Source organism: Melopsittacus undulatus, chromosome 9, assembly GCF_012275295.1.
Source record: "Melopsittacus undulatus isolate bMelUnd1 chromosome 9, bMelUnd1.mat.Z, whole genome shotgun sequence".
Classification (NCBI taxonomy): domain Eukaryota; kingdom Metazoa; phylum Chordata; class Aves; order Psittaciformes; family Psittaculidae; genus Melopsittacus; species Melopsittacus undulatus.
Genome location: NC_047535.1, coordinates 32,743,977 through 32,770,308, shown reverse-complemented (window position 1 = coordinate 32,770,308; position 26,332 = coordinate 32,743,977). Strand labels below are relative to the sequence as shown.

Genomic DNA, 26,332 nt, shown 5'->3' with positions numbered 1-26,332 from the left:
GGGTGCTGCATAAGAAACACTAGTTGATGGCTGATACAATGAAAACAGTCATGACTACCATGAATTTCACAGCTTCAGAGCTGACAAAAATCCAGCATTGCATTTGGAAGCAAATATTGAACCATTACACAAAGAACTTTTAAAATATGGATTCTTTAATGTTCTTTTGATTAGAATGAAAAATCACTGTAACTCTATAAAGAAGGGAAGGAGGAGTACCACGCTGTTTCCTCTGCTCCCCCTTAGCATGATAGTGAGAGTGATCACATTTCAGAGTGCTTTTAAGGAGTATTTCTTTGCTGATCAAAGATTAACTAACCGCATCTTTATTGGCCTGTGCTTTGGTCTCTTTCTTCTAACTCTTAATAGCAAACTCAAAGTCGCCGTTTGGATACACTTATCCTCTGGGTGTCCACCTCTTCAGAAGTCAGTTTGAGACCAGGAGAGGAATCATTTCTCATCCTGAGAGAGCCCTCATGCTGTGTCAGCGCTCCTCAGTACTCTAAACAAGGTATCATTTCTCTAATAAACTAAGCTGAGTTTTTGGTAGAATTAAAACCTCCAATCTAAGAAATGTTCTATATTTAGTAAACTGTTGAGCAGCACATCAGGCAATTTGTTTGAACAAAGGGTGCCAGGGGTGGTGGGAATATAGTTTTGTATTTAATTCTATTTGATTAGGAAAGTTACACAGCCTGTCATTTAGCTTTCAGGACAGACTTAAAATGTCTTTGCCTTCACTGAATTGCTAGCCAGGCTTCCAGGCCATCAGGCTTGTTTCTGCTTAACACTTCAGCCCAAGGTTGCCAGTTAACAGGTAATGATAAGAACTGATCCATTGCATTTTAATAGTTATGACAAAATTAGGCAGAGGTACTGCAAAAATAACTTGAAATATAGGGAAGTAATTGTATTTTAATGCCTACTAGCTGCAGATGTTCAGATTATTGTAATGCTATTAAAATGAGTACCTATTAAAACACAAATATTTCAATGACACATAAAAGCAGAGACAAAAAAAAAACTTAAATAAAAAGAAAACCAAAATTGTTTGTTTATTGGAATTAGCCTTCAATCACTTACTAATTTCTAATAGGCAAAAGCTGTCCATCTGAAAAAATCCTGCTCTCCCTTTGTCCTCCATCGCATAGTTTATAGATTGCTTTTATGCTTCTATCTACCTATATGTGACATCATTTCACCATTCTCATTTTCTCTCTTTGTGATTTTAAGATATTGTATATCAGTTTGCACTCACTGGGCACTTAACTTTCCTATTACCATTTTCTGTCTGTATCACACTCTCCAGTACAATTGCATATAATTCAGTTTCTTTTATTGGTTTTGTATTAGTCACTGTGGTCTGATCTAAGTCCTGCCTGCATTAAGGAAATTTGCATCCATATAGCAACACTTCTGTAGCAATTACAGCAGTGTAAACCTTTAATGCATACAGTCCATGTCAGGGCAAAGTGAGGCATTCAGTGCAGCAGTTTAATCCAGTCACTTTATTAATTTCTTATTACAGAGAAGGACTCTCATTAGCCTTCCCCTCCTGGTCCTTTCTTTCTGCTGCTCCAAACACCAGTTATACTCTCCACTTGTTAGCATGAACTGGAGCTCATGGAGACAGTGAAATGGACAGTTTAAAATGCTGGCAATCTAACTGATTTTATTTGATGCTAAAAGAAGTGTTACCATTGAACTTTGGTGAAATTTAGCAGCTGCTGGATGCTTCTAAAACTGCTACCTTTTTTAACATAATGCCTCATAGGCTTACAGAGAGCAGGATTATCATAGAAACAATGGTTTGGGTTGGAAGGGACCTTACAGATCATCTAGTGCCAACCTCCCTGTCATGGGCATATATTTAGAATCATAGAATGGTTTGGGTTGGAAGGGACTTAAAACTCATTCAGTTCCATCCCCTTGCCATGGGCAGGAACACCTTCACTAGGTCAGATTGCTGGACCAGGCATAATGGCGAATGAGGCTTATTCCCTGATACCACTATAACAAGGAATCTCCCTCTGCTTTAAAGAACTGGCATGCTATCTCGTGATATACATATTCAAATACCATATAGTTACTACAGTTGACCTTGGTCTTGAAAGAAATGCATAATCTTTTTAATGGCCCTGCAGATCAAGGCCTCAGATAAATTGATATCAATGTTGGCTTCAGGAAAGAAGCTTAAAATATTAAAAGTTAGAAAGATTAAAATTACATTAAAGACTTAAAATAAAATTCCAGTAACTAGGAAAAGTAGATTTTCTACTCATTTAACTGCATCCAATACAGCATGTATTTTGCCCATGTATTTTCATTATTGACATTATTATGCCTGAAAGTGTGATTGGAAAAGGCAGGCTACTACGACCCTTACACATAGACAGAAAACTGAATTTCCAACTCTTTTTTATTAATTTTATTTTTAATATTCTACTGTCTAGTGGCTGTGTCAGATTAAATTATTTGATTTACCAACTTCCGAAGAAACTGATTGCAGTGATTTACAGTAGTAAGACTAGACTAATGGTCCATCAAGTCCGATTGACTGCCTTCCCTTTTGACAATGTCCTAGAGGTCTTTTGCAAAACAAGTTCAATTTAAGATTGAGGTGAGATAGTTTATATTTCTGCTGATGGTAAGAGAAAGCAGTTGAAAGCAAAAGCATTCAGTAAACAAGCAATGATTGATTTTACTGGAGGAAATTATGATGGATCTGCGTCTTAGTTGATAGTTTATGTCTACACCAGCTGGCACCAGAATGGACAGGGTTAAATTGGGTCTTAAAAAAAATAATTTATTAAGAACTTTAAATATAATATTTATTTACCTGCTTACACCTGCTCATGAATTAAGGTGGGTTTTTTCCAACTTTAATACTTAGGAAGCATTAATTAGACAACATCAGAGTCAAAGCATCCCTGTTCTTCTCATATAATTTCTGAGGCATGTTGACAGTGATGTTTGAATGACAAGTGGAAATGAAAAAATCATTAGCTAGAAGTAGCGTGAGAATTGCAATTAAGTTGTTATTACTGAACATGTGTATTACAGTTGATCCAGCAGCCACAGAAGGTAGAGGGCATCACCAGTACCAGGCACTGTGTAAAAAAATACCACCTAGCCTCAGAGAACGTACCCTCTACAAATTGATTAGATTCAGTAAGTACATGGTGAAACTGCATGTTTGCTGTGTTTTCTGGAATGAATACAGGAAGAGCACTTACAAAACCACTATTTCTATGTGCCAGGGTTGCTATAAAATAGGTGAGGGGAAGAGTGGTTTTTGTCCCTTTTTACTTGTCATCACAAAGATTAGAGTCATCTATTTGACCTCACAATCTCATAAAGTGCCTTGCTGACAAACTAAGAAAAAAAAATAGCATCTTTTAGTTGGTGTAATGTGATACCTATGATAGGAATTTGAAGACCTTGACTTAACTGAAACTGAAGAAATATATCACTTGGCCAAAGCGATATAAAGTAGACAAAATGGGGGCTGGGCTGGAGGTGACAGAGGACAGCAGGGAGGGCAAACTGCAAAATGCATTTTCAAAATTTTAACAGCTCCTGTGGTCGGTCAAGCATAAAAATACAGGCTATCCTTCTCATGCGGTCTTGCACAGCTAAAGCTGGTATTTCCAAGTGCAGAACTATGCCACAGGTCCATGACCTTGTCAGCTCTCATAAGCCCAAGTGAATCGGGTAGAGTGACTATGTGAACTGCAGTCCTCTGAGGAAGCCAAATGTGCATTTTGGGCTTTGCTCCTGGGTTCATGCTCAGTCTGTGCCCTGCAGTGGTGTCCACAGCTGCTGTGCTCCTACCTGTGCTTGATTCTGCTGTAAAACTAAGGCTCAGCCCTCGTCCTACTATAAGACTCTGTGTAATTATAACAAAAAGTTAATATTATCTTCTGGGCAAAAGCCCAAAGCGGAGTTTTAAAGATGTGTTGGAGTTACTGTACTGTAATACACCAGCTGAGCTACAGTAACAGGCTGAGTGCACCCTCCTGCTCAGTGCCAAAGCTCAGTTGAACCATATTAGTATGAATCTCATCACCCAGCTCATGTACAGTAACTTGCTAAATCACAGTTATTCTATCAACTCTATGAGTCCTGTGTGATCACACTCTGGTAATTAAAAATATATCTTGATTTTTCTGAGATAATTTATTCTTTGACATCCCTTCATCAGATCACTGCCTAAGTTTATTACAGAAGTGGCTACATTGCAGTGATGGACATTCCTTAATCATAGACTTGCATATGCATAGGAAAGCAAAGATGTCTCTTTAGGTCCTACGCTAAGTCTGGGTCAACAGATGCTGTGTTTATTTCTACTAGTCCCCAGAGATGCTATCATTTCCCAGCGAGCAAGCACATTTGCATAATTCACCACAAAAACAGAAAAGGAAACAGAGGTGGCAGCAACTTAACCTGTACTCGTTGCAGGAGACTTGTTATCTTCTTGCCTTTCCCCTCCCTCCATGCCCGGATATCACCACCCCTGCCTGACTGTGCAGCCGGGCACAGCTCTCCAAGCTCGTCCCTTCTCTTGCATCAAACAGCTTCACTGTGGCTGCAAAGCCAAATCCGTCCTAGGTGTAATTCGCGGCTTCCACCGAGGCAGAGCAGGCTAATGTGCACTTGATTATAATGTAATACTTCCACTGTGCTTTTGGATCCTGAAAGATAATAGAGGCTTCAGGAAACTTATTACTATTTGTTATATAACCTGCTAAAAAAATGAAAAGGGACTTGGAGGAATTCTGCTCAGCCTTAATTACAGCACCGCAGCTATAATGCTGCGATCCGCTGGAGCCAGATTCAATAAAACCTCCATCCGGCTTCTGCACAGAGACCTACGTGAACCTGATTCTTTCCCTGGGCTTCCAGCCCAGAAATTAGATGGAGATTTTATTTAAGCTCTCCTCTGTCAGTTTCCTCGCTCAGCCCGGGCAGGAAGGGGCAGCCCGACACGGCCGCGCACGCCGCAGGACTCGTGTCACCCTCTCCTTCCCTCAGGCCCCAGGTACCCCGCGGTGGAGCTTTCCCCGGCGCACAGGAAAGCCGCCGCGGCCCCCTCAGGCCCTGCCGCCACCAGTCCCAGCGGCACCTGCCGGCACCGCGGCTGGGCAGGGTGAGGCTGGGCTGGGTGAGGCTGGGCTGGGCTTGCTCTGCGCGGCCCCCGGGCCAGCAGAGGAGCGAGTGGGCGGGAGGCCGGGCCGTGCCTGCCCCGCCCCGCCGCCTGAAGCGCGGCGCTCTCCGCTCCACACTAGGCTGGAGAGCGTCGGGAGCCGCAGGATTACGGCGGTGGCTCCGCGGGAAGGGCTCGGCTCGAGGTGGGCAACTTCGGGGAACAAAGTTGGGCTGAGTGCCCGGCGGGGCCCGCCCGGGGTCGCGCTGTGGAGGAGGCTGCCCCCCGCGGCTGCCCTCAGCCCTCCCGGCCCGAGAAGCGGGGGGACTGAGAGAGGGACCTGCGGCCATCGCCGCGCGTGGGGCCGCCTCGTGGGCAACCAAGTTGTGGTCGCTGTGGGAGGCAGCGGGGCCGCGGTCCCGGCAGTGCCGGCGGCCGGCTTGGGGAGAGCGGCCCCGGCTGCAATCGCCGCCGGCATCATCCGGCGGGGCTGCGCAGCCGGCGGGAGCGACTTGCACCGTCTGGCTTGGGGGAACGGCGGCGGTCAGTGCGCTGCCTCGCTGAGCGCATCTACAGTCCGGTGTGGAAAATGGGGCTCTTCCAGGTGAGGTGAGGTGCGGTGCTGCAGCAGCACCGGTGCGAGCGCACCGCCTGATTGATTTCCGCTAATCGCAGTAGCGAGGCAGCTCTCCCAGCCTGCGCCCCTTTCCCTTCCTCGAGGGTTCCCCCCCGGGTGCAAACTCCCCGGGCTCAGCAGCCGCGTTCGGATCTGATCGCCGCGGGGTCAGGAGTCTGCCGCTGCTCCGCAAGACCCAGCTGCCTGAAACCGCGGAACATCCGCACATCTGCATGCTCACTCTTCCCCGCGCATCGCTTTAAGTGCGTCTGGAGTTAGTCAAGTTCTAAGCTGTGCTTTCGGGCGTTGCTTTTCATTAAGCACTTGTAATTGTCTCAAATTCAGGAACGTGAGTATACGAGGTTTTTCTCTTCCTGCGAGTCAGTGGGAGTGCTAGTATGTTGGTTTAAAAAACCCAAACAACCCCACAGCACTCCAGTAAAGGCTTTTGAAAGCCTTTCTGACTAAACCAGAACTTTCCCGTCAGACACGGGAAAAGGACCGAGCTAGACACGAAGTTTCCGGGAGGGTCTGTGGATATTGTCGGTGGTAAGGTGATGTGAACAGCTGAGGGCTCTGCTCTCCTTCCGCTTCTGAAGCTCCCTGCAATAGCCTCTCAGCCGGTTTAGTTTGCTGTGGTGTGTTCGTTCTTTAACTAGTGACTTGCATTCTCGTTTGGAACTTTCTGGGTTTTATTTGATTCATACCTTACCTTACTGGGTATGAGCTCCTTATGTCCATAGTATTACTTTGTGACCTTGTTGCCAATTAAGCGTGGTGCCTGGCTGTAATTAACCTCAATCCGAACACCATTTTGTTGCATGCATCTGAGAGAGATCAGTCCATTTCAGATGTGAAATGAGCCAGCTATGGCCTTGGGTGCTAACTGGTTAGTTGTGATTACCTTACTGATGACATTGAGGACAGCTAAAAATCAGTATGCTGTGTGTGTGTGTGTCAAACTGGTGGTTTTACACGAGGGGAAATAATGTCAGTATCTTTATTATTAGTGCAGAAATATAAAAATCAAGACCTTATGAAGGACAAGCAAACTCTACAGAGTATTGAATGCAGTGTTTTGTGAGAGAAGCTTGAACTAGAGCTGAAGCTGCATGCCAGGTTAGTTCAGTGATGTAGTTTCTTAATGTATAGGGAAAGTTATGAACAAATAATTAAAACTGTAATGGAAATGCTGAACTTTTAAGCACTGCAGGTGTATTGCTACTCCGTGTAGAATTATTCTAGGGAGTCATTCATAATGAGAGAGACTTTCCGTACTAATGTGGCAAATAAATTTATGAAAGCATGTGTGAGGAAAATGGTTTAGTGCAGGTGTATAATTCTTAGTAAAGAAAGCTGCTGACTTGATTTCAGGTCTGCAGTTTAGAGGCATGTTAATGCTCTTGCCTGTGCTGTTGAGTTCTCTGTCCTGCTATTCAGGCTCTTCCCTTGCTCACCAGGGCTCCTGCAGGCTTTATAGTGTATTTACTTCTTTGAATTACTCCTGGCGTTGCCTTGCTGTGGGAATGAGCGACAGACTTTGAGCTGAACGCGTGTGTAAAGCAGTAGGAGGTGCCACTCGGGTCCCTGTTGTCAGAGCAGAGGAGCTGCTAGTTGACACTGGGGTTTGCTGCTGGATTTTTCCAGAGTTGGTTTTGTGGCTTGTTGCTTAATGAATAGCAAATACATCAGGTAGGAGTTGTCTGATTAACCTGCAACTCGATATGCTTTATGTTAAGGGCAGTAAAAATAATAGGGTTTTTTTTAAGAGAGCCTGTGGAGTTTGGAGCTGTTGCAGTAAGCTCTGGCCCTGCACATAGCTCCTGTAGCCCTGGCAGTAGTTCAGTTTTGATACTGGTGACCTTCTGTGCAAGTTGGGGTCTTGCACAGAAATGGGTGTGTTGGCTGTATGCTTTGCAAATCTGTGTGCTTGCAGATTTACGAATGTGTGAGTTACTGAAGTACTGAAACAGCCTGTTTCTTAAATTCCTGGAGAGCAAGTCACTGCAGCTACATAGTGATGGCACATTTTCATGTTACTTTGCTATAATGTTTGTATTGGAGTTTCCCCCCCTCATAAATGAGTTTCCAGCCCCTTATGCAGGGGGTGGATGAGTTTGGTGGTTTGAGGGTTGGGGTTTGGTTTTGGTTTTCATTTTTTGAGCAAGGTTCACTGTTTTTCATTTAGTGCCACATCTCTCTGTTCTTGTGATATTCTAATGGGGAATTTCTGCAGATAGGTTCAATCTTCTTACTCTTCTTCCTGGAAGAGACTGTTGCTTACAAGTGGCATAAGGCAGTGATTTTATATGAGCATAAGTAATTATCAGGTCTTACTTTGATACCAGAAGACACAGATTAACTGCAATCTGCAAACAAGATTTATATGCATTTGAAATTATGAAAGGCACGGTTTTGTGGTGCTGCTGTATGAGGAGCCAGCAAGCCTATAGAGAGAGGGAAGAAGTTATTAGTGATGATGAATGACTATGGCTGGTGGTATCTCTTCTGAGTATAAAGAACACTTTGGATGACTTGAGAAATAATTACAGATGGGGCTTGATTTACTGGAAAATGCAAGGAAAATGAGAGGTTTGTTCATCTCTATAGTTGTTACTTTTTATGTGTATTAGTTTTCAGCCTTGGTGTGCTGACTTTGGCAAGTAGATCTGTCTTGTTCTGATATTGAAGATGTAACCTTCTACTTTGTATTAGTTTATATTTGGAAGCGAGCTAACACTAGATTATAGTCATGTGCATGTGTTGAAGTGGAACACTACTAGAGTTACAAGTGATGAGAAATGACTTATTCAAGATGCTTTTGTGATGAATGCATTTCTTAAGTTCCTGCTGTACAGGGATGATGTCACGATGGATTAAACAGCAAGATATTTAGAAATCAACTTTTGTTTAAAGAAGTTTAGAAATTTATTGTTTTAATTCTTCAAAATGGGATGTGCCACAGTAACTGTCTCTGGAAATGGTGGAGCAGAAGATTTACCTTGATGCTCATGCTCTGAAATGGTTACTCTGTTGCTGCTCTCCTTAACAAAACACATTTGCAGTGACAGTAAGTCCTTTCCCAGGTCTTTCTTTTTTTTGTTTTGCTTTGCAGTTCTACAGCTGTAAGTTTCCCTTGGAGGCAGCTTCTTTCAGCCCAACCAGGGAAAGTGATTATCCCAATTAAAAGCAATTAAAATGCAGAAACATGAAGTTGACAGAGCTGCAGTCTTCCCTTATGCTAACATCTCTACCTTTGATTTGGTGGAACTATTTAGAGTCATAGCCCTAATGTCTCAATGTAGATTTGAATATCCACATTTTATAGCATGTGGTGTAGGGTAATGCGTTAGAGGAAAAAAAATTAAAGAGTCATCATAATGTGCTTTAGCACAGGAAAGGCTTAGGTAAAGGCTGCAGGTCTGCACAAACCGAGAAGTACTTTCTTGCTTACAGGCACTGATTCAGTGCTCAAACGGGCACGCTGTTCTTGTGTCCATTGAGACAGATGAAGAACAGATCAAAGTTGAAGGCTTTTTAAATGAAAGTGTATCCAGGGAGAGTACTGTTTGGATAGCAAAAATGGGAGGGGGAGTGGGAGAGCTCTTTGACTACAATCAACTTAAATTTACTATACATCAGTTTTGGGTTTAATGTGTTCTTCAGTATGAAGAAGAGAGGAGCTAGTGCAAAATAAAGGGAAGTGGCAAGAGTTCCAGAAATCTCAGTGGATTCTCAGTCTTGTATTTGATTGAATGAAGAGAGAAGGCGGTGGACAACTGGTGAAATAATGCAGATAATAGGGGTTTAATTTGCATCAAACTAAAATGTGCATATTGAAATCTGATGTAAGAAAAGATCACTTAAAGTACAACTCAATGTATATAGCACTGGCTTTATTTGAAAGAACAGTTTTATACTTTTAAAGTCTCATTTTTAAAGTGTAATAAAGTATATTATTCCTTAAAAAAATCAATGATACTTTAATTTTTTGTAGCACATGTGGGATTTCCCCCCCCCCCCAAACTATAACTTTTAAGTATTTTTCTCTTGAAAAAATGTATCTGTTGATCAATGTAAACAATAATTAACTGGCAAAATTGCTGCATTTCCAGCTGAGCCAGACTGCAGTCAGAGCTGTTGAAGTTGTGCTCAGCCCTGAACAATCACATCTGAAGCCTACATGTGCTTACCTGGAGGAACTTCTTGAGAATGGACAGTATTTGAAACTAGATTTGTCTTTTAGTGTGGTGTTAATCCTGTTTGCACACAGGAGATACCTTGTCTGTGTTTGACTGTAAATCATGGAGCATTTAAAACAGGTACTGCAGAGCAATCAATATGGTGGGCCCTCAAAATCAGCCAGCAGCATGGGTTGTAAAGGGCTTTTAAGCAACTGCTTCAGATAATAGGAAGAGAAAACAAGAGGTGACCAGACTTGTCTGGGAGGTTCTTATTGATTGGTCAATTATTGGGTGCTGGAAAATACAAGGATAAACCTCAAGGGTTTTCCTTGAGAATTACACTGCAACCTCATACCACCTGCACCAAACTCAGACCAGTATTTCTTCTGACTGGTACTTTCACAGCAAAAGGTTAACTTTTTCTTTTTTTCTTTAAATACTGGAAATAAGCAAGTTGTTGTCAGAGAGGCTAATTCCAGACTTAAATGCTGACATTTATGGTTATGAAGAGCGTGCTATTGAAATTTAACAGTTGACTGAATTGTCTTTTTTATTTTTTAATTCCCCTGAGCTGTTATCTGCTTTATTTCTTGTGTCTGGAATTCTTGTAGCTAAACCCAAATGCTGGGGAAAGACAACCAACCAACCAACTCCCAAAAAAACCCCAAGACAGACAAACAAAAACCAATCTGCAAACCCAAGGGAGGAGGGGGGGAAACAACCCCCAAAAAACCCCGAGAGAACCCACACCCAAACAAAACCCAAAAACCAACCCCAAACCAAACCCTGATATGTCTCCACCCACAAAAAAAAAAAAAAAAGGTCTCCCAACATCAGATCACATGCTGTGCACTGCTAATATGACTTTAGATGTATCTGTAGGTATACAGGGGCTGAAACAACAATATGAAGACAGAGTGGAAAAGTTGTTTTTATTTAAAGGCTTGTTGCTTCTCGTGTGCTCCTGTGATGGGCAGAGGGCAGGCATGAGGGTCTCAGTAATAGTTACTAAATCTCAGTAATACAGTGCATATTGTTTAAATTTCTGACTTGCTGTTTGAGGAGGAAATGCACATTATAATGAAAAGGGGTTAATAAATGTGAGCATGAAGGAACTTATAGAATCTTTGTGCAACTTAAACCTGATTTAAAGCAGCTGCCACCAATCTCCTCATGCTGGGGCTTGTGCTAGAACATCCTAATTCATTGCAGCTGAGGATGGAGCAAGTCCCCCTATGCTGCACATCCACCCAGGTGTGTGTCTGCTTGTGGCAGGTGTGTCTTGGCTCCTCTGATTGCAGTTTATCTGCAGCAGAAGTCTTTTTTTACTGTGCCAGGGAAGCTGTGGAGTGGAGACATGTTTGCTTCAGTGAGGTGGATACAACACAAGAAACATCAGAGGCATCAGGTATGGGCAGGTTTTGTATCTATTACTATAGGTATATTCCTATATGCTGTTTCTTTGGGTTTGAGATGTATAGTTGGGAAAAGATACTTGTACATTCAGTTATAATGAAGAGAGAAATCTTGAATTTTGCTGTAGTCTTAGAACAATAGTTTGAGCTTCATTGAGGGTTTATGGTTAAATCCAGATTACTTTGCTATCTATATCTTAATCCAAGCAGTAATGGCCCACCATGGCATTACTTTTTCTTAAAAAATGCTCTTCTCCTTGTTCCCATTTTTTGTGTACTAATTTAAAAAATAAAAATGTGTTATTTCTCTAGCACTGCTGAAATCGTAGTGCCATGTTCATAATTTAGGAGTATGCTTGAGTTCAATAGGCCTTGACTGTTCTGAAGAGTGTTACTGCTCAACATGTTTAGGTCTTTTATGAAATTTAAAACCTAATAAATTACAGCTGTTTGTAGATGTAAACCTCTCTTTGGAGTAAATTGATGGGGAAAATCAACTGGTTTTCCACAATCTGACTTAATATAAAGCGTGGCCAGCATCCCTTTTGCCTGTGCTGTGGTCAGGGCAACAATAATTTTCAGTGTATTGTGCTACTTGACTGCATAAGAAGCAATCCTGTCTAATCCAATCCAGAGCGGGTCAGTAAATGATGAATTTTGGTTAGCTTGCAAGCATACTGATTTTCATAGTTCATTTACAGAAGAATCAGGCAGCTCTGCATTTGAAGACACTCCATTTGTTGAAGTCAGAGTCTCTTAGCATTTCCAGTAAAACGTGGGAGATGAAAAATACTGTTTTAATGGCATATTACTGTGGAGATATTTTACATGGAGAAACTGGGAAATTGGACTCGCATGGTTGATGCAGAAACCATAATTTAATTTTCCTGAATATAATCATGTTTTGATTTCATCCTGGCTTTTTAAGCCTTATTGTAGTCACCTGAATGTGTGTGTTCCTGCTGGTTGAGGATAGTCTGTTGCTAAAATCATGAAAACTGGGTCTGTCTTTGCTACAACCCAACTACTTGCTAGTGCTCTCACTTCAGTGGGGGGACACAAGCACCAGGGTGGGTTTGATGCTTATTAGATGCTGAAGCAGATAGTAACCCTTCGTGGTCCTGAACTTGCAGGTACAAGACGGTAGCACTCCTGGGTGTTGGGACTGTGTGTTGGTAGAACATACAAGTGCAGGATCTGGTGCAGTTTTCACATCAAAAGCTCATGACAAAAATGTCACTGTTTACTGTGGGGGCTTTATTTAGATGGTAACATTTTGGTGTTTTTTGCTACAAGTCTGGTGCAGGTTCTCTGTTGGAAGCTGAGGTTGCCAGTGGGAGGAAAGCTCTCTTCAGGAACCTGGGTTATTTAACACCTCAGGCAAGTGTGGTGATGTAGATTGCACGTGACAAAATGGCTGTATATTTGTGTATGCTTTATTAGGGTAGTTTTTAAGCAGAGCATAGGTTGACTGCATTTCTGCTAGGTCACTGTTTAACACCAGTACCTGTTTCCCTAACTAACCATGTTGTGCTGTGGGAACGTGGTGGACAATTAAGTAGTAACAGTAAAATATTTGCAGTGCTTTTTAAAAACAAATGCTTTCAAGAAACCTAGCACAGTGATCAAGAGCTGTTAGCATATACACAGTAATGTATGTGCATGCACTTTGAGTCTTTTCCTTCCATTATTAAGACCAGAAGTCCCTAAGTTCCTAAGGTTTGTAGTCCTTCCTGCAAAATCTTCAACCGTGCAGTCCCTATCATCTGTTTGAGCATTTAAGCGTATGTTTTCAGCAGTGTGCACCTCCTCCAGATAAAGATTTATTGCTTGCACAGAGATGTTCTAGGTGCTCATTAGGGTTGTGTGCATGTCATTAGAAAAGCCTCTATTTGTATTCCAGAGTTATTGCACTGGAGAAAAATGTATGTTTTGTTGCTGTAGGCTATTGATCTCATGGTTCATATCAAAAGAAAAAAGATGTATATGCATTTATTTGACCAAACATCTCCCTGTTAAAACTGGTAGAAGGTGGCCAGCTAAATTAATGCTGAAAACTTTTTTCTAGTATTAGGATTGGATTGGGTAATAGTTTACCTGGACCTGTACTTGGAATGGTACTGAAGCCTGCAGAAGCTGCTGGAGCCCAGTGCCACTGTGTGTAGCCTTGGTGGGCTCTGTTGCTGTTGTTGTCCATGTGCAATGGCAGTGCACTGAAACGTCTCTTTCTTCTTGACAACATAAGCTGCTCGTTTGTAACACTTCTTCCATTCTTGGACATTTGCTTGTTGTCCATTTTCTACACTTGACTAAGCAAGAGTTAGCTTTTGTCCCAGAAGTAGCTAAATTATTGTAAATAGGAGTTAATTTCCTCCTCTGTTTTTGAGGGTCTGCCTCTCATATAGCACTATTCCTCTTGTAGCTACTCTTGCGTCTTTCCTTTCCTAAAATCTCTGTGGAAATTGCAGGGACAAAAAGCTATGAAGCCTTTACAGAGAACTGGTAAATGATTCGTAGAATCAAATACAATTACTGAGGTAGTTGCATATATGTGGTAGTTTTCCTTTTATATGTTTAGCTTAATCTGTTTATAGATCTTGCAGTTTATCAATTTCTCACTGTAATTGTTGTACCTATTGGATTTTGAATCTTACGTTGACTGTCTTTGCTGTTGTATTGCTAAAGAAAATTAAAATTTCTGTGGCTGTGTATGAAGAGCTGGTGCTTTGAATTCTTTAAAAGCTGTTTAGCTTAGTCTGTTTGAGCATCCTTTTTCCTTGATAAGCTCAAAAAGTAAACAGAGGTGGTATTATATCTAACAATGCTATTCTTCTGTGACTGTTACATGAAAAACAAATAGGATTTCCTCCTCTTTTGTCCTTTGGACAATAACAAAGGATTGCAGGTCTTGCTTGTCATTTTGTTTTGTAGTAAGTTCTTCCCTACCATGTAACTATGGTTGGCACCCCAAAATCCAGGTACTAGAAAGCTCCATGAAGTGTACTTGCGGACTGGAAAGCCATTCTGCAGATCTGTCCTACAAAACAGCTAAAATAAGGGAATTTTCATCAAGTAACACACCATCCTTTTCAAAATCACAGCCTCCAGGAGCCCCTGCTTGGAGAGGCAAGTGGTCCCAGACTTTCTGGGATCTGGCCTCTGTGCATCTGCCGTGGTTTGTGGTGTGCCCTGACCTGGTGTTGGACACCACTGTTGTGATTCCTCTGGAAGTGGTGATGGTATTTGGTGCCTTTCCATAAGAGGCTCGTGAGGATCATGGACTTTACTCAGCTTTTTTTATATTTTCTTCAACAGCTTCCAAGAGCAGCGTAGCATCTCTTTCATGGTCATTATTTATTCAAGTCTCAGCTTTGAGGCAAGTTAATCAAAACTATTGTAAGACATTAAGATTTTAACCTTGTCTTTATCCCATCCCAAGAATATTCTTGAGTAGGTCCATTGTGGGTAGATTGGTTTATTTTTAGATGAAGAATTCTTAACAACTTATTGTAAGTCTGCTCTCTGACTAGAATAACTGCCCTATTTATACTCATTTTTACAAGTATTTCCAGATGACTGTAAGCTCTTTGTAGTCAGGGTCCACTTAGAAACTGCGAAACACTCTTGCTCATATGCCAAAGCTCAGAAGCTGGGCTCCTGTGCAGGTGTACTATGTCAGGCAAAGGAAATAACAAGGAAAAAAAGTATGGTACTTACCTCCTCTAATAAACATTGCCTGGCTTTTACTGAGTGTTTCCTGGGTGTTTTTGGGGGGAGGTGTTGATATCTTTGACTGCTTTCATTGGTAAGAGGGCAGAATGACACAGTACTCAAGAGGCATCTGTCCCAAGTGTAACTTAAGTTGAAAACTATTTTGGTATCACTTGCTGAATGTACTCCAGAGTTAAAGTTGCATAAGCTCCTTATCTGAAGCTAAGCAGCTTAAGGAAGTTGCAAAGCTCCATCACCTTGTGCTTCCTACTGTTGAGCTATTTTAACACACAATCTTTTCTTCCCCAGCATCTGAACATCCTAATGTTACAGATTTTGCTAACTTGCATAGTTAGCTGCTTATGCTTATATGTTATCCTGAAAGAAAGAAAAAAAAAATCCCAGACTTCTCATGTAGTTGTGATTTAAAAAAACAAGTATATTGGTAAAATGTGTGAAACTGATAGAAAACGATAGTAAAGTTTGGTGAGGTTCCACCTGAAGTTTTCTCCAGTCTACTTTCCATCTTAGATGGACTCTTAATCACTTAATGCCTAACAAGCATGAGTTCTTGTCTGGGTCATTTGGTCCCCTTAACTCCTCATTGGGTATCTGCTGCCATTCTGGGAACCTCAAATACTGTCATGGTAGAAGTTTCCAGCTGCTCCCTGAAGCTTATTTTATGCTGTAGTGTGAAAAGAATTACATAAAAGGCTCACATGCATAAATCGCTAATAACTTAGACATACTTACCCTTCTGTGGCCAGGGTTGCTCTCTTTCCAGCAGATAGCAGTTCACAGTGACATTTTTGAGAGAACCAGGTTTGTAATTTGTAGTTGATGCATACAACATCATCTGGAAGGGAAAAATCCTGTTTTCTCTGCAGGTATCTTGGCGAAATAAGCAGAAGAATATAATCTCCTCTTATCCTTGTGACCCTTTGCAATACTGTAACTCTGTAACTAAGGCGGTCTTCTCCCAGTCCTTGGTTCTGTGCAGCACAGAGGGAAGGATCAGCATTTCCACCATGCTTTCAGAAAAGCTTAAAGTCTGGGGAATAAGCACTGCAGACAGTTCACTGTCTGCAATTCTAATTTGAATTTCCTCACATCCTGAATTCATAAGGATCCACATTTTTCATTTCTGGAAGACTCAGCACCTTGTCCAATAAGCTTAATTAAGGTGCTAGTGGATTAATTTATCCCTATACTTCCTGGGCAGTAGTATTATTTAGTCATTTGAACCAGCTAAATGGCACATGTGAAAGGCATTTGAGATATGAACCGATATTGCAGCAGAGAGCTGATTCTATTTATTTATTTTGTAATTTGCACAAAAGAAACAATGTTGTGATGCAGCAATTTTTTACACTTTACACATCATAGAATGGTTTGGATTGGAAAGGACCTTCAGATCATCCAGTTCCAATGCCCCTGCCATCGGCAAGGACACTTCACACTAGACTATGTCACCCAAGGCTCTGTACAACCTGGCCTTGAACACTGCCAGGGATGGAGCATTTGTCATTTCTCTGGGCAACCCATTCCAGTGCCTCACCACCCTGACAGTAAAGAATTTCTTCCTTATATCTAACCTGTTAAGTATAACCCATAATGGGCTTATGGAAATGTGCTGTGTTACTTGAACTGGGGGTAGAAAAGTGGTAGGTTTTTTTTTTTTTTGGTCCCTAACTAAGTTAAGTTTTGCTTTGTCAACAAAAATAGCAGTGATTTTTTTTTATTTATCTTCCCCCCCCCCCCCCCCCCCCAGTCATCTTACAATTGCCTTTTGCCACCACTTGCTGCTGTCAAAGTCTTGAGTTACACAAAGTCACACCCAGTATTTACGTGGATGTTCTGAGCCAACAGCCAACCCCAGTCACCTAGAGGAGGGTGCAACATTCCCCATGAGGGTCTCTTTGTCTACAGCTACTGCTCCATATAGCTGGTTCTTCCCTCTGCCATCTACCAGGTACTGGCACCAGCCCCTGTTTACTTAACAGGCAAGCCCAGAATTTAGTTGCCTGCATTTGTGATTTGTGTTACTTACCTGATTCCTTTGTGGATCCTCCTGGGTGATGTATTATTCTGATAAATTCCACAAATTTTCTCTGCATTGTGTGGAGGACTTCTAAAAAAATACACTTCTTTGTTTCACTGGGATATATTTTACGTGTCTTAGACTTGTCTGTCTAAAAAATGCTCGTACCTCTAGAAACAAAATCCCAGGAAGGCTTTAGCGTCAATTGTCAGAGTTCTATTATGGTGTCGCTCCTCTGTTCAAAGTCAAATGTATGTAGATCCAGTTAGTATTATAGGAATGTGAAAGAAATCTTGAAAGCCCCCTTAAATGTTAGGCTTTGAAAAATCCTGCTTTCTGGATTTGTTGTTTGTGGTCAGGTGAATTTTAATGGTCTTATTAATCAAAAAGGCTTCAAAAGCCTTTGTAAAATTAAAATTACTTTTCATGACTTAAACACATGCATTGTAGGCACAGCTTCAAGTACTCTTGTACAAGGCATTTCACAGATAAGTATACTTTTTCTTGCTTTAATGATAGCAATTAAGTCAGACATAGTGTGTTCTTTAAGGCTCTGTTTCAGTGTAAATTCCACTTTTCACCATCTCTCTGCTGTAAAATGAAGGATGCAGAGGTGTCCTAGGTGTTTTAGTAATTGAAGAGTCTTTCGTGCCGTATATCTTAGATCTGACCATTCAGATTTCATATTCAACTTAGAATCATTTCTTCCTTCAAAACATAGTAAGAATTGTGCATATATATAAATATATATATATATATAAATACATATACATATGTAAAATGTGTTGAGACACACATATACCCATTCTTCATAGAGGATCTTTCCTTTTGATGAGGGTAACTCCAGAAAAATGTCATGCTGAAGATACTGATTTCTGTCGGAATGTTTGGGAAGTACTAAGGGATGCTTCCCTATGACCTGAAGAATTAGAAAAAAGTATTAGGTAGGACTGTCCAGGAGCTTCTGCTTCTTTGGCTGTAGCACAGGAAAATACAAATGTGGTGACAGATCAAAGTTACGTAGCGTGTCTGTAGTGTAGCTGTGCATAAAGCATTTCAGTTGCCTCTGGCCTCTTCTTTTTCTGGCTCAAAACACAGGTATGTTGTTAAACTATATAGGCAGTTTCCACTCAGTGCTTTAAATGAAAGGTGGTAGTGAATCTTGCTGTAGGGAGTAAAGCAGTTTGGCTGCTTGTAGCCTACTGCAGAAGGGCTGAACTTTCTGGTTCAGTGGGTTTATTGGTTCTTAATTATGAATTTAGTCTGAGGTCATTTCTGGAAAAGCGCCATCTCTTAGTCTGCAGTACACGATTAATAGTGAGAGCAGTTCCAAGTGCATTAAGACATCAGGTGAACCTTGGGGATCAGAAAGAAAACCAGCATCTTCTGGGGTCTGGGACTTGTTGCTATTTTTCTGTTAGACTCTGCAGAAAAGAATTTTTCTTGTCTGAAGAAAAGGTAGTGACATTTGGGAAGTGGAGCTTTTGGTGAGCAAAGCTCCCAGTGTAGGCTTCCTGAAGCTGGTACTTCAAACTTGGTTTGGTGCCATGGATTATGTCAGTGCAATAGTAGTATTGTGATGACGAAATAAAATTTCTGAACCTCAAAAATTAAATTTGGGGTTATTTCTGCATCCCCCTCCCTGGTGCAAACTCCACATGCTCTCTGTGGATGACTCTTCTGCAGGTTTGTTTTCCTGCTAAGGCATCATGTATCAAGGTGCTCTTAATACTTTACAAGCCAATTAATCTCCTCCTATCTTCTTTTCCTTTAGTGCTTTTCAAACCTCTGTCAGACAGAGATTTCCTTACTTGAATTTAGTCCCTCATTTAAGAAATTGATTTTTCAGTACTTCAGATATTCTTGGGTTCATCACCTGAATGCTATCTCAGTGTAGTGCTCTGCCCCTTCCAGTTTTCTTTGGGCTCTTTTTAAACCAAAGCTATCACACTTACCCAGCGAAGCCAATGTAGCCTTTATCAAATCTAACCTTGCACTGACTTTTAAAGAAGCCTTGCTAAGTAATTTAAACATTGCCTTTTGTCAAGGCTTTTTTTTTTTTTTTTTTTTTTAAGTGAGGCCATGTTATATGGGAAGGCTAAAAGGTGTTTCACAGTTGTTTGGCTACGAAGTCTAGTAGGTCCTTTACTGCTTTTTGTGGCTATAGAGAAACTGTGGTTGCATGCATTAATCTTGGGATGGACCCTAACATTCCTCTTTAACTTTTAGTGTTCTGCCTTTTTCCATTTTATGGTCTTATGCTGAGGTTTGGTCTTCTGTCTGGAGACACAGGTAATTATGCAAAACTGAGATTACCTCCTGTCACTTTAGTTTTCTTTGTGTTTTTCCCCTCTGTTTTACTTTCCATCATAGAGGTCCTCTTTTAGTGGTGAGTTAATGAAGCAAGCGTATATCTAAGCTAATACTGAGATTTCTTTTGCAGTAGATGAAGGGGAGCATGATGTGAGGGGCAAAAGAGAAAATGAGTGGGAAGAAGTGTTCTATTAAAACAAAAATTATAATTGAAAATACCATATTCTGTGGTCTTAATAGTAACCAGAAAATGGCTTGGTTCTGTTAAACAGTGCATTGTGGTGTGTGAGCTAATCAGCCCTGCTAATCAACTGAGCATCTGTAATGGCTTTATCATATTCTCCAGTGGCTGTTATTCTGCCTGCTGGTCAGTTTAAGTGGTTAATTTCTGTTAAAATCTCATGTTGGGGTTAATATGTCTGCTACTAGTTTGAAATTAGGGTGAAGTGCAGTATTTAAGTTTTCAGGCAATATTTCATTGTTTTTTATTTTATTTTTTAGAGCTTTGCATAAAAATATTTGAGCATTTTATTTCTAATCATGAGGAAAGTCTTTCAGGCTGAATAACTTTTGAAGTGAAACTTCATAGACATCAATGCAGATTAAGCTGCCTTGGTCTCAAATATAAGTAGAAGGGGAAAAAAACTGCTTGAATGGATTCAGCCATAACCATTCAGCTGTGACTTTGAGCTTTTCTTTCCTTTCACATCAGTGCTCTATGCTGCAGGGAATTATTTTCTTGCATGTGACTTCAAGTGAGATAGTCTCAGACAGGCTAGATTAAGGGTACCTGTGGCTGTATCTCCAGAAGCTCAGTTCCTTGCTAAAATTGGTGAATTCTGTCTAGGTCCCCCATTTCCAAGTTATAGATATTTCAAAAGAATAAGAAAAGGTTGATGAAACTATATAAAATGTAAATTTTCCATTTTTAAACCTTTGTTTGTTTACCTCTATACCTGAAGCATTTATGCTGTTTTGCCCTCGTTGGGAATTGATTTTTCTTTTGCAAGTAAACAGAGCCATTACATCTCCTTGTCCATGGTGTGTCAGTTGTCAGAATGTAAACATGTTATGGTTGGAGCTTGTGAGTTGCGGGGCTGGTCCTTCAGCAGTGGTGCATCACCCAGTGCTGATTTTGGCTGTGTAAGAAGGCTTGATGTGAGTTACTCCCTGCGAGTATTTGCCTTGACATACAGTGCTGTGCCCAGTGTTATGTTTATCTTCTCCATCACTGGAGGTGGTTTGAAGACTGTATTGAGGTTTGGAGCAGAAGACTGCCCAGAGGATCCTGCTGCTGTTGGCTTCCCCACCCAGGCTCTCCATGCTCAACACTGAGTGCCATTTTCAATAAAATCTGTCCAGCACTTGTGGACTCTTACAGTCAGAGATGTCTGCTGACCTTAAAAACAAGGCTCTATTGCTGGTTTTGTGATGTATATACACCTCATCCTTGTACAAGTCTGTGGGATCTGTCTCAAATCTGCTTGCCTATAGGTCATCTCTTCCTCTTGGCTTGTGTTATAGTTTAAAACCAAACTGTACAGCTTGTGCATTCACTCCCCCTCCCCCCCCCCCCCCGCCTTGCTCCCCCAACTCCCGGAGAGTTAGGAAGGAGAATCCAAAGAATGTAGCCCCCACAGGTTGAGATAAGAACAGTTTAATAGCTAATGTATAACATAAATCACTACTGCTACTACTACTACAAATAATAATGATAAAGCTAACAAGCGAAGAGAATACGACACCTCACCAGCCACCAACCCTTAACTCACTCCACCCTGCCCAACCGAGCACCGACCGATACCTCCTCCATCCCCCCAGAGCTCCAGCCCTTTCGGGTAACTCTCGGTTACCTCCTGGGTATGACGTGCTATGGTATGGAATACCTCTTTGGCTAGCCTGGGTCAGGTGTCCTGCTTCCCCTTCCTCCCAGCCTCCCCTCCTCCCTGGCAGAGCATGAGCTCAGAAAAGGCCTTGAACAAACAAAACATTTGAGCAGTAACTCAAAACATACTTGCTATCAGCAACCCTTCCCAGCCCGAAAGTCAAAACACAGCACTGCACCAGCTACCAAGAAGGAGAAAAAAATGACTGCTACTGCTGAACCCAGGACAGCTTGTGTCTGCTCAGAGGAAATAAAGAGACCTGTGTGTGTTGCTTATGGAAAGAAGAGAAACTTTTCCATCACTACTTATATGGAGCAGTGTGTCTCACCAAGAAGTTTACAACAATTTTATGTCATTTTTGGTCTAGGGAGTTTCTTTTCTTCATATTAGTCAAAAAGAAACAATTGTATAGTAAATACAAATAGTAAAATGTTAAATTCACACCTATGTACAAGTGTTCAAAGGTGCCAGAGGATCATGTAGGGGACAATCATCTGCCTTAGAGTCCTCTAATACAATTGTTTGTTTGGGTTTTTGACATTACTCTCTAATGTCTCCCTGCCAAGTTACATAAAAAGCTGAATTAGTAGTTAAAAAAAAAACAAAACCAAAAGTAAGCAAACAAACAACCCAAGCCCTGCAGGAAACCTTACTGTAAGACCTCTGAAATATAGTGCAGGAAAGGCTGTTCTTTCTTACTGAGTAAATTAGCCATAAAAGCCTACATTAAAATGTATTATTAAAGACTTTAAAGTAGGAAATCTTGGAGACTTTTTCCATTTATAAGCAAAGTTGGGTCCAAACCTTTGCGGGAAGCCACATGGCCTGAGGTTGATGGTATTCAGATGGGAGAGGTGGTGCCCAGGTATGTAGAGGCTCTTGTCCTCAAATCTCAATTGGGATTTTTTGTTTCCTTTTCTGACGGAAACAGAAGTAACTGCTCTGGTTTTTCTGGAAGATGTCTGCTTAATGCTGTGCACAGGTCATGGGTTTAAGATTTGATTGTTTTGAGTAACTATAGAAGTGGTCATGCATTGAGGATTTCTTGTCTGTATTGTTATGCATATATCAAAAATGCCATTAAAATTGAGGAAATTTCTTCCAGTTACTTGTATTTTGGTGAAGGAGGGAAGATGGTGAGAAGGAAGGAATTTTTCTACAATTCTGCTGAGTGTATATTATTAGATTGTTACATATTTTTTGTATATATACATATAGATATAGTTAGCTGTAAGTATATATGAATACATATACACAGCTAGCAACAGGTTTTACTGTTTAACCTAAAAATCTCTTCAGGTTTTTCAAGCCCAGAGTGAACTGAGTATTGAGTTTGTCAGCTGTGAAGTTAGTGGGCACAGAATGGAGTTTTTTTATCCTGTGTTGCTCTTGAAATTCTCAGTTTAAGGGCAAGTTTAACAGAACAGAAATGTTGAGTTTCTTTAAGGTCTCCTGTAGTGAGAGAGACCCGTAAGGCTAAAGCACACATTTTAATGAGCATTTTGGGGGTCTAAAAGCTGCAGTATTTGTTGCAGCAAGCTTTGTAGATCAGAGTAACTTCCTGGGAGAAGTTTAGATAAACACTGGGTCCTGTTGGTAGTAATTTTGGTGCAGTTTGGTGTTGAGAGTATTTGCGTTGAATTTTATATGCTTTTGTACTGTCAGTGTCCTGACAATAATGTCAAGACTTTTTATAAGTGGATTGACTGCATTACTATTTCATCTGGTGGCATTGATTGGTCTGTCTGTGGCTTTGTTTTGTAATCTTCTGTGTTGGGACAGTGATTAGGAAATGCTTGGGGGTTGTATTGGATTTTGTTTTGTTTTTGCAAATGGTTGAAGACAGTCTGTTATTACTCTGTGGTACTTTTTTGCTTTCTAGATGCCTCAGTTCAGGTAAATGGAACTCCCTGAATTTCAGTTACTGGGATTTGAAGCCCACCTCAAGGGTAGGATGAGCATTGTTTGTCCTATATGCTCATTTTATGTAGGTACTGCACTTGTATGGGAGAAATATGAGGGGAAATGAGATGGTATGAGTGTGAGCAGTAGGATTATTGCAATGCAGCAGTCTTTAAATTTTTGATGAATAGGGAACTGCTGACAAATTGCTGTAGGTAACCCTTGGAGCCAGGTCAGTAAGCCCTGGTGAGCATTTGTGGTGCCTGCAGCGAGGTGAGGTGTTGCCCTGCAACTTTGCTCTGGCCAAGGAGTATCAAAGTGAAATTATACATGCAATGGAAAGTGATGAGTTACACATGGGCAACTATCCAGCATAAAAGAAGGTTTTGAAGTTATGATTTGTAGGAGATGGAACCAGAGGAGTTTTGAAAGAAATACTGTATTATTTGTACCTCTCCAGAGACTGCTATGCATATGTTAATGCCAAGGCTCCTTATGTGAGAATGAGGAACAGCTAATAAAAGTAACCCTGACTTCCAAAGGTCAGTCTTATTCTAGGACACTAAGTAATGGCTCATTAGCAACATCTGCCATCCTAAGGCTTGCTGTGGTAAAGGTCAGCATGTACTCCAGGAACCTTAGAGAAGTAGTCCAAATTATGGAAATGGAAATCACATGGAAATGGAAGTAGAAATTGGTTAAACCATGACAGGTAGTAAGTTTCCCTCCACTGCAGATACACAAGGCATAGTTCATCTGACTTCATATTTGTTCTTCCCCTCCCCCCCAATAGCTTTGATATATCTATTGTAAGTCTTGGATTATTTTGAAGTGATTTGTGACATCTTGTGATCTGGATTCAAAGAATTTATGACCTCTGAAAGTACCTGGCTTGGAATGCCTGGTTGAAGGTGATGACCCAAGTGTATTATCAAAAGGGTGTCTGAAATTGGTAAGTTACAGGGGGAAACCCTCAGGCATACAAATTATAGGCATGGGGGTCTGGAAGTAATGGAGGAAATACTTTATATGTGATAGGTCACTCTTGTGGAGTTAAAAAAGTCTTTTTGAAGTTGGTTATTGGATTGAAATACTGTTATTCCAAGAAAGGAAGAATTAATGGACAGAACACAGGTCATGTCATCAAGGGTACATTGCAATTTTAAGCATTATGGTACGATAATCATAGGGTTTTGAAATGCAAGAAGTTGTTGCACTGGCATCGTGTAGCATGGGTTGGGAAGGTATAACCTACTGAAGTATAGAGGAATGTATCTATATAAGAGTAATAAATGGAGGTATTTAAAGTAGCAACAGAAGTTAGCTTTTGGCAACAACTGAATATGAATATGTGTATTTAAATTTAATAACACTTGTAGGGAATTTCCAACTTTTCTTTATGCTAAACAGAGAAGATTCCTGATTACTGTAGGTAAAGAATTTGATCGAGAAATTGCAGCCTGAGTGTTTTGGTACCCTGTAAAACGCCCTTTCCTCTTATATGGTTTGGAAGTACAGTTTTGGCACTGAAAGTTAAGATTCTGTTTGGAAACTGGAAGTGAGCTTGATGGTAACTATGGCACATCAGGTCTGTATGCAGATGAACACTGCAGCAAACCCACAAGTCTGCTCCTTGGGGTATGAGAGCCATCCCTCAACAGCAAGTACAGAATCCGCACTTGCATCCATATGGGACCATGTTCTTCCATTTGAAATCAAAGGTCTTGACTGATGTCTGTGCAGTTAACATTGTCCTAGCAAGTGTTTTGTCTAAAAGGTGTCTTTAATTCAGTTTCTTTTGTGAGGAGAGGTATTGTTTGTTTGTTAATACTAGCAGCTAACCTAGCTAAAACTCCTCAAACTATTATGGATAGAAAACACCTAATATTTTTGCTTTTTTCTTTTAAGTTAGTTAATCACAAGCTGACTGGCAGGATAGAAAAAGCAAATAGTGTCTAAGATTTTAAGGTCTCAAAAGTGTTTTTTTCTGCCAGGCTGCTTTGTCTCATCAACTCTCATATTTACCAGTGTGTGGAAGTCTCATGAAGTAATATGGAACAGATCAATGTAATTGGGTTTTAATACCTGTATTTTGAATTTGCAAAATTAATCTACCCTATCAGCATAATGCCTTCACTATACCAACACCAAAAATAGGTGCAATTTAGTTTTTAATGACAGCAACTAAATGTGTCATCAAACTTGATTCAGTGCATTTAGAATGGATCTTCCATGTATGTTGGGCCTGGAGTTGCTGTTGCTTAAAAGACTTTCTAATTTTAAGTTGTATCACGTAATCGGCTTAATTGAAAAAGTTAAGAGATTCTGATAAACATTCCCCTGTAATCTTAAGGGAAAATGCAAAGCTGGTTCTTCTGTGAAGTGTTCCCATGGGGGTCCCAACATTGATTGAGGCGGACTGTCTCTGCAGGTGTTGGGAAGTAAAGACCTCTGGCTAGATTTAAAGAGCCTCTCAAATTGTTGATACAGAGTCGTGGCAGGTCTTAAAATAAATGAGGATTCCTGAGGAATTTAAGATAAATGCCATTCCTTAATTATTTTCTTTCTGCAACTTTGCTGCTTTTGTGGACGTTAAATAATTCCCTGTGGTAAGAGACTCAGCTGAGTTAAAGCTTTCTGCAGTGGTTCTAGCTCTTAAATGGAAGATCTGCAGATACCAAGTTCAGTAAATTCTGGTGTATTCAGAGAGGATTGTAACAAATAAAGAGGTATAAAGCAGACATGCCTCATGACCCTGTAGAAAGATTAGTATACAGGGAGAGTGGTCATATTCAATTACTACAAACATTCCATGTTCAAGTGAGCAAAGGAGGGACTAAAATAAGTATAGGGTTAGGGAAGATGCTCTGTAAACCAGAGCCACCAGTGTGGTCCATAGATTTAGATAAAAAGCCAGGGTTGGATGTGCAGGTGAAGCAGGGGACCGTGGTTGAAAAAGTCGATAAATGCAGTGAGACAAGAGAAGCTATATTACAACTCTCAACAGAACTGCTTCTGTTTTAAGCTTTTGTAAATTAATTTTGTTTAAAATATTGCTTTTAATGAAATCTCTGCTAGTGGCACACTGGAGATGAGTTGAGTCCTACTTAGTGCTTGC

At 40.8% G+C, this 26,332-nt stretch overlaps 1 protein-coding gene across 1 annotated transcript in view; it reads left to right on the top strand.

Annotated features, from left to right (window-relative positions):
* The first annotated feature begins 4,917 nt into the window (after nt 1-4,917).
* Nucleotides 4,918-26,332, top strand: part of LOC101874698 (contactin-3) — a 103,384-nt gene continuing 81,969 nt past the window's right edge. Inside the window, exons 1-2 of the mRNA XM_034066541.1 lie at nt 4,918-5,750; nt 6,250-6,311. Coding sequence (XP_033922432.1) covers nt 4,918-5,750; nt 6,250-6,311 — 895 coding nt within the window. The remainder of the gene's footprint in view (nt 5,751-6,249; nt 6,312-26,332) is intronic.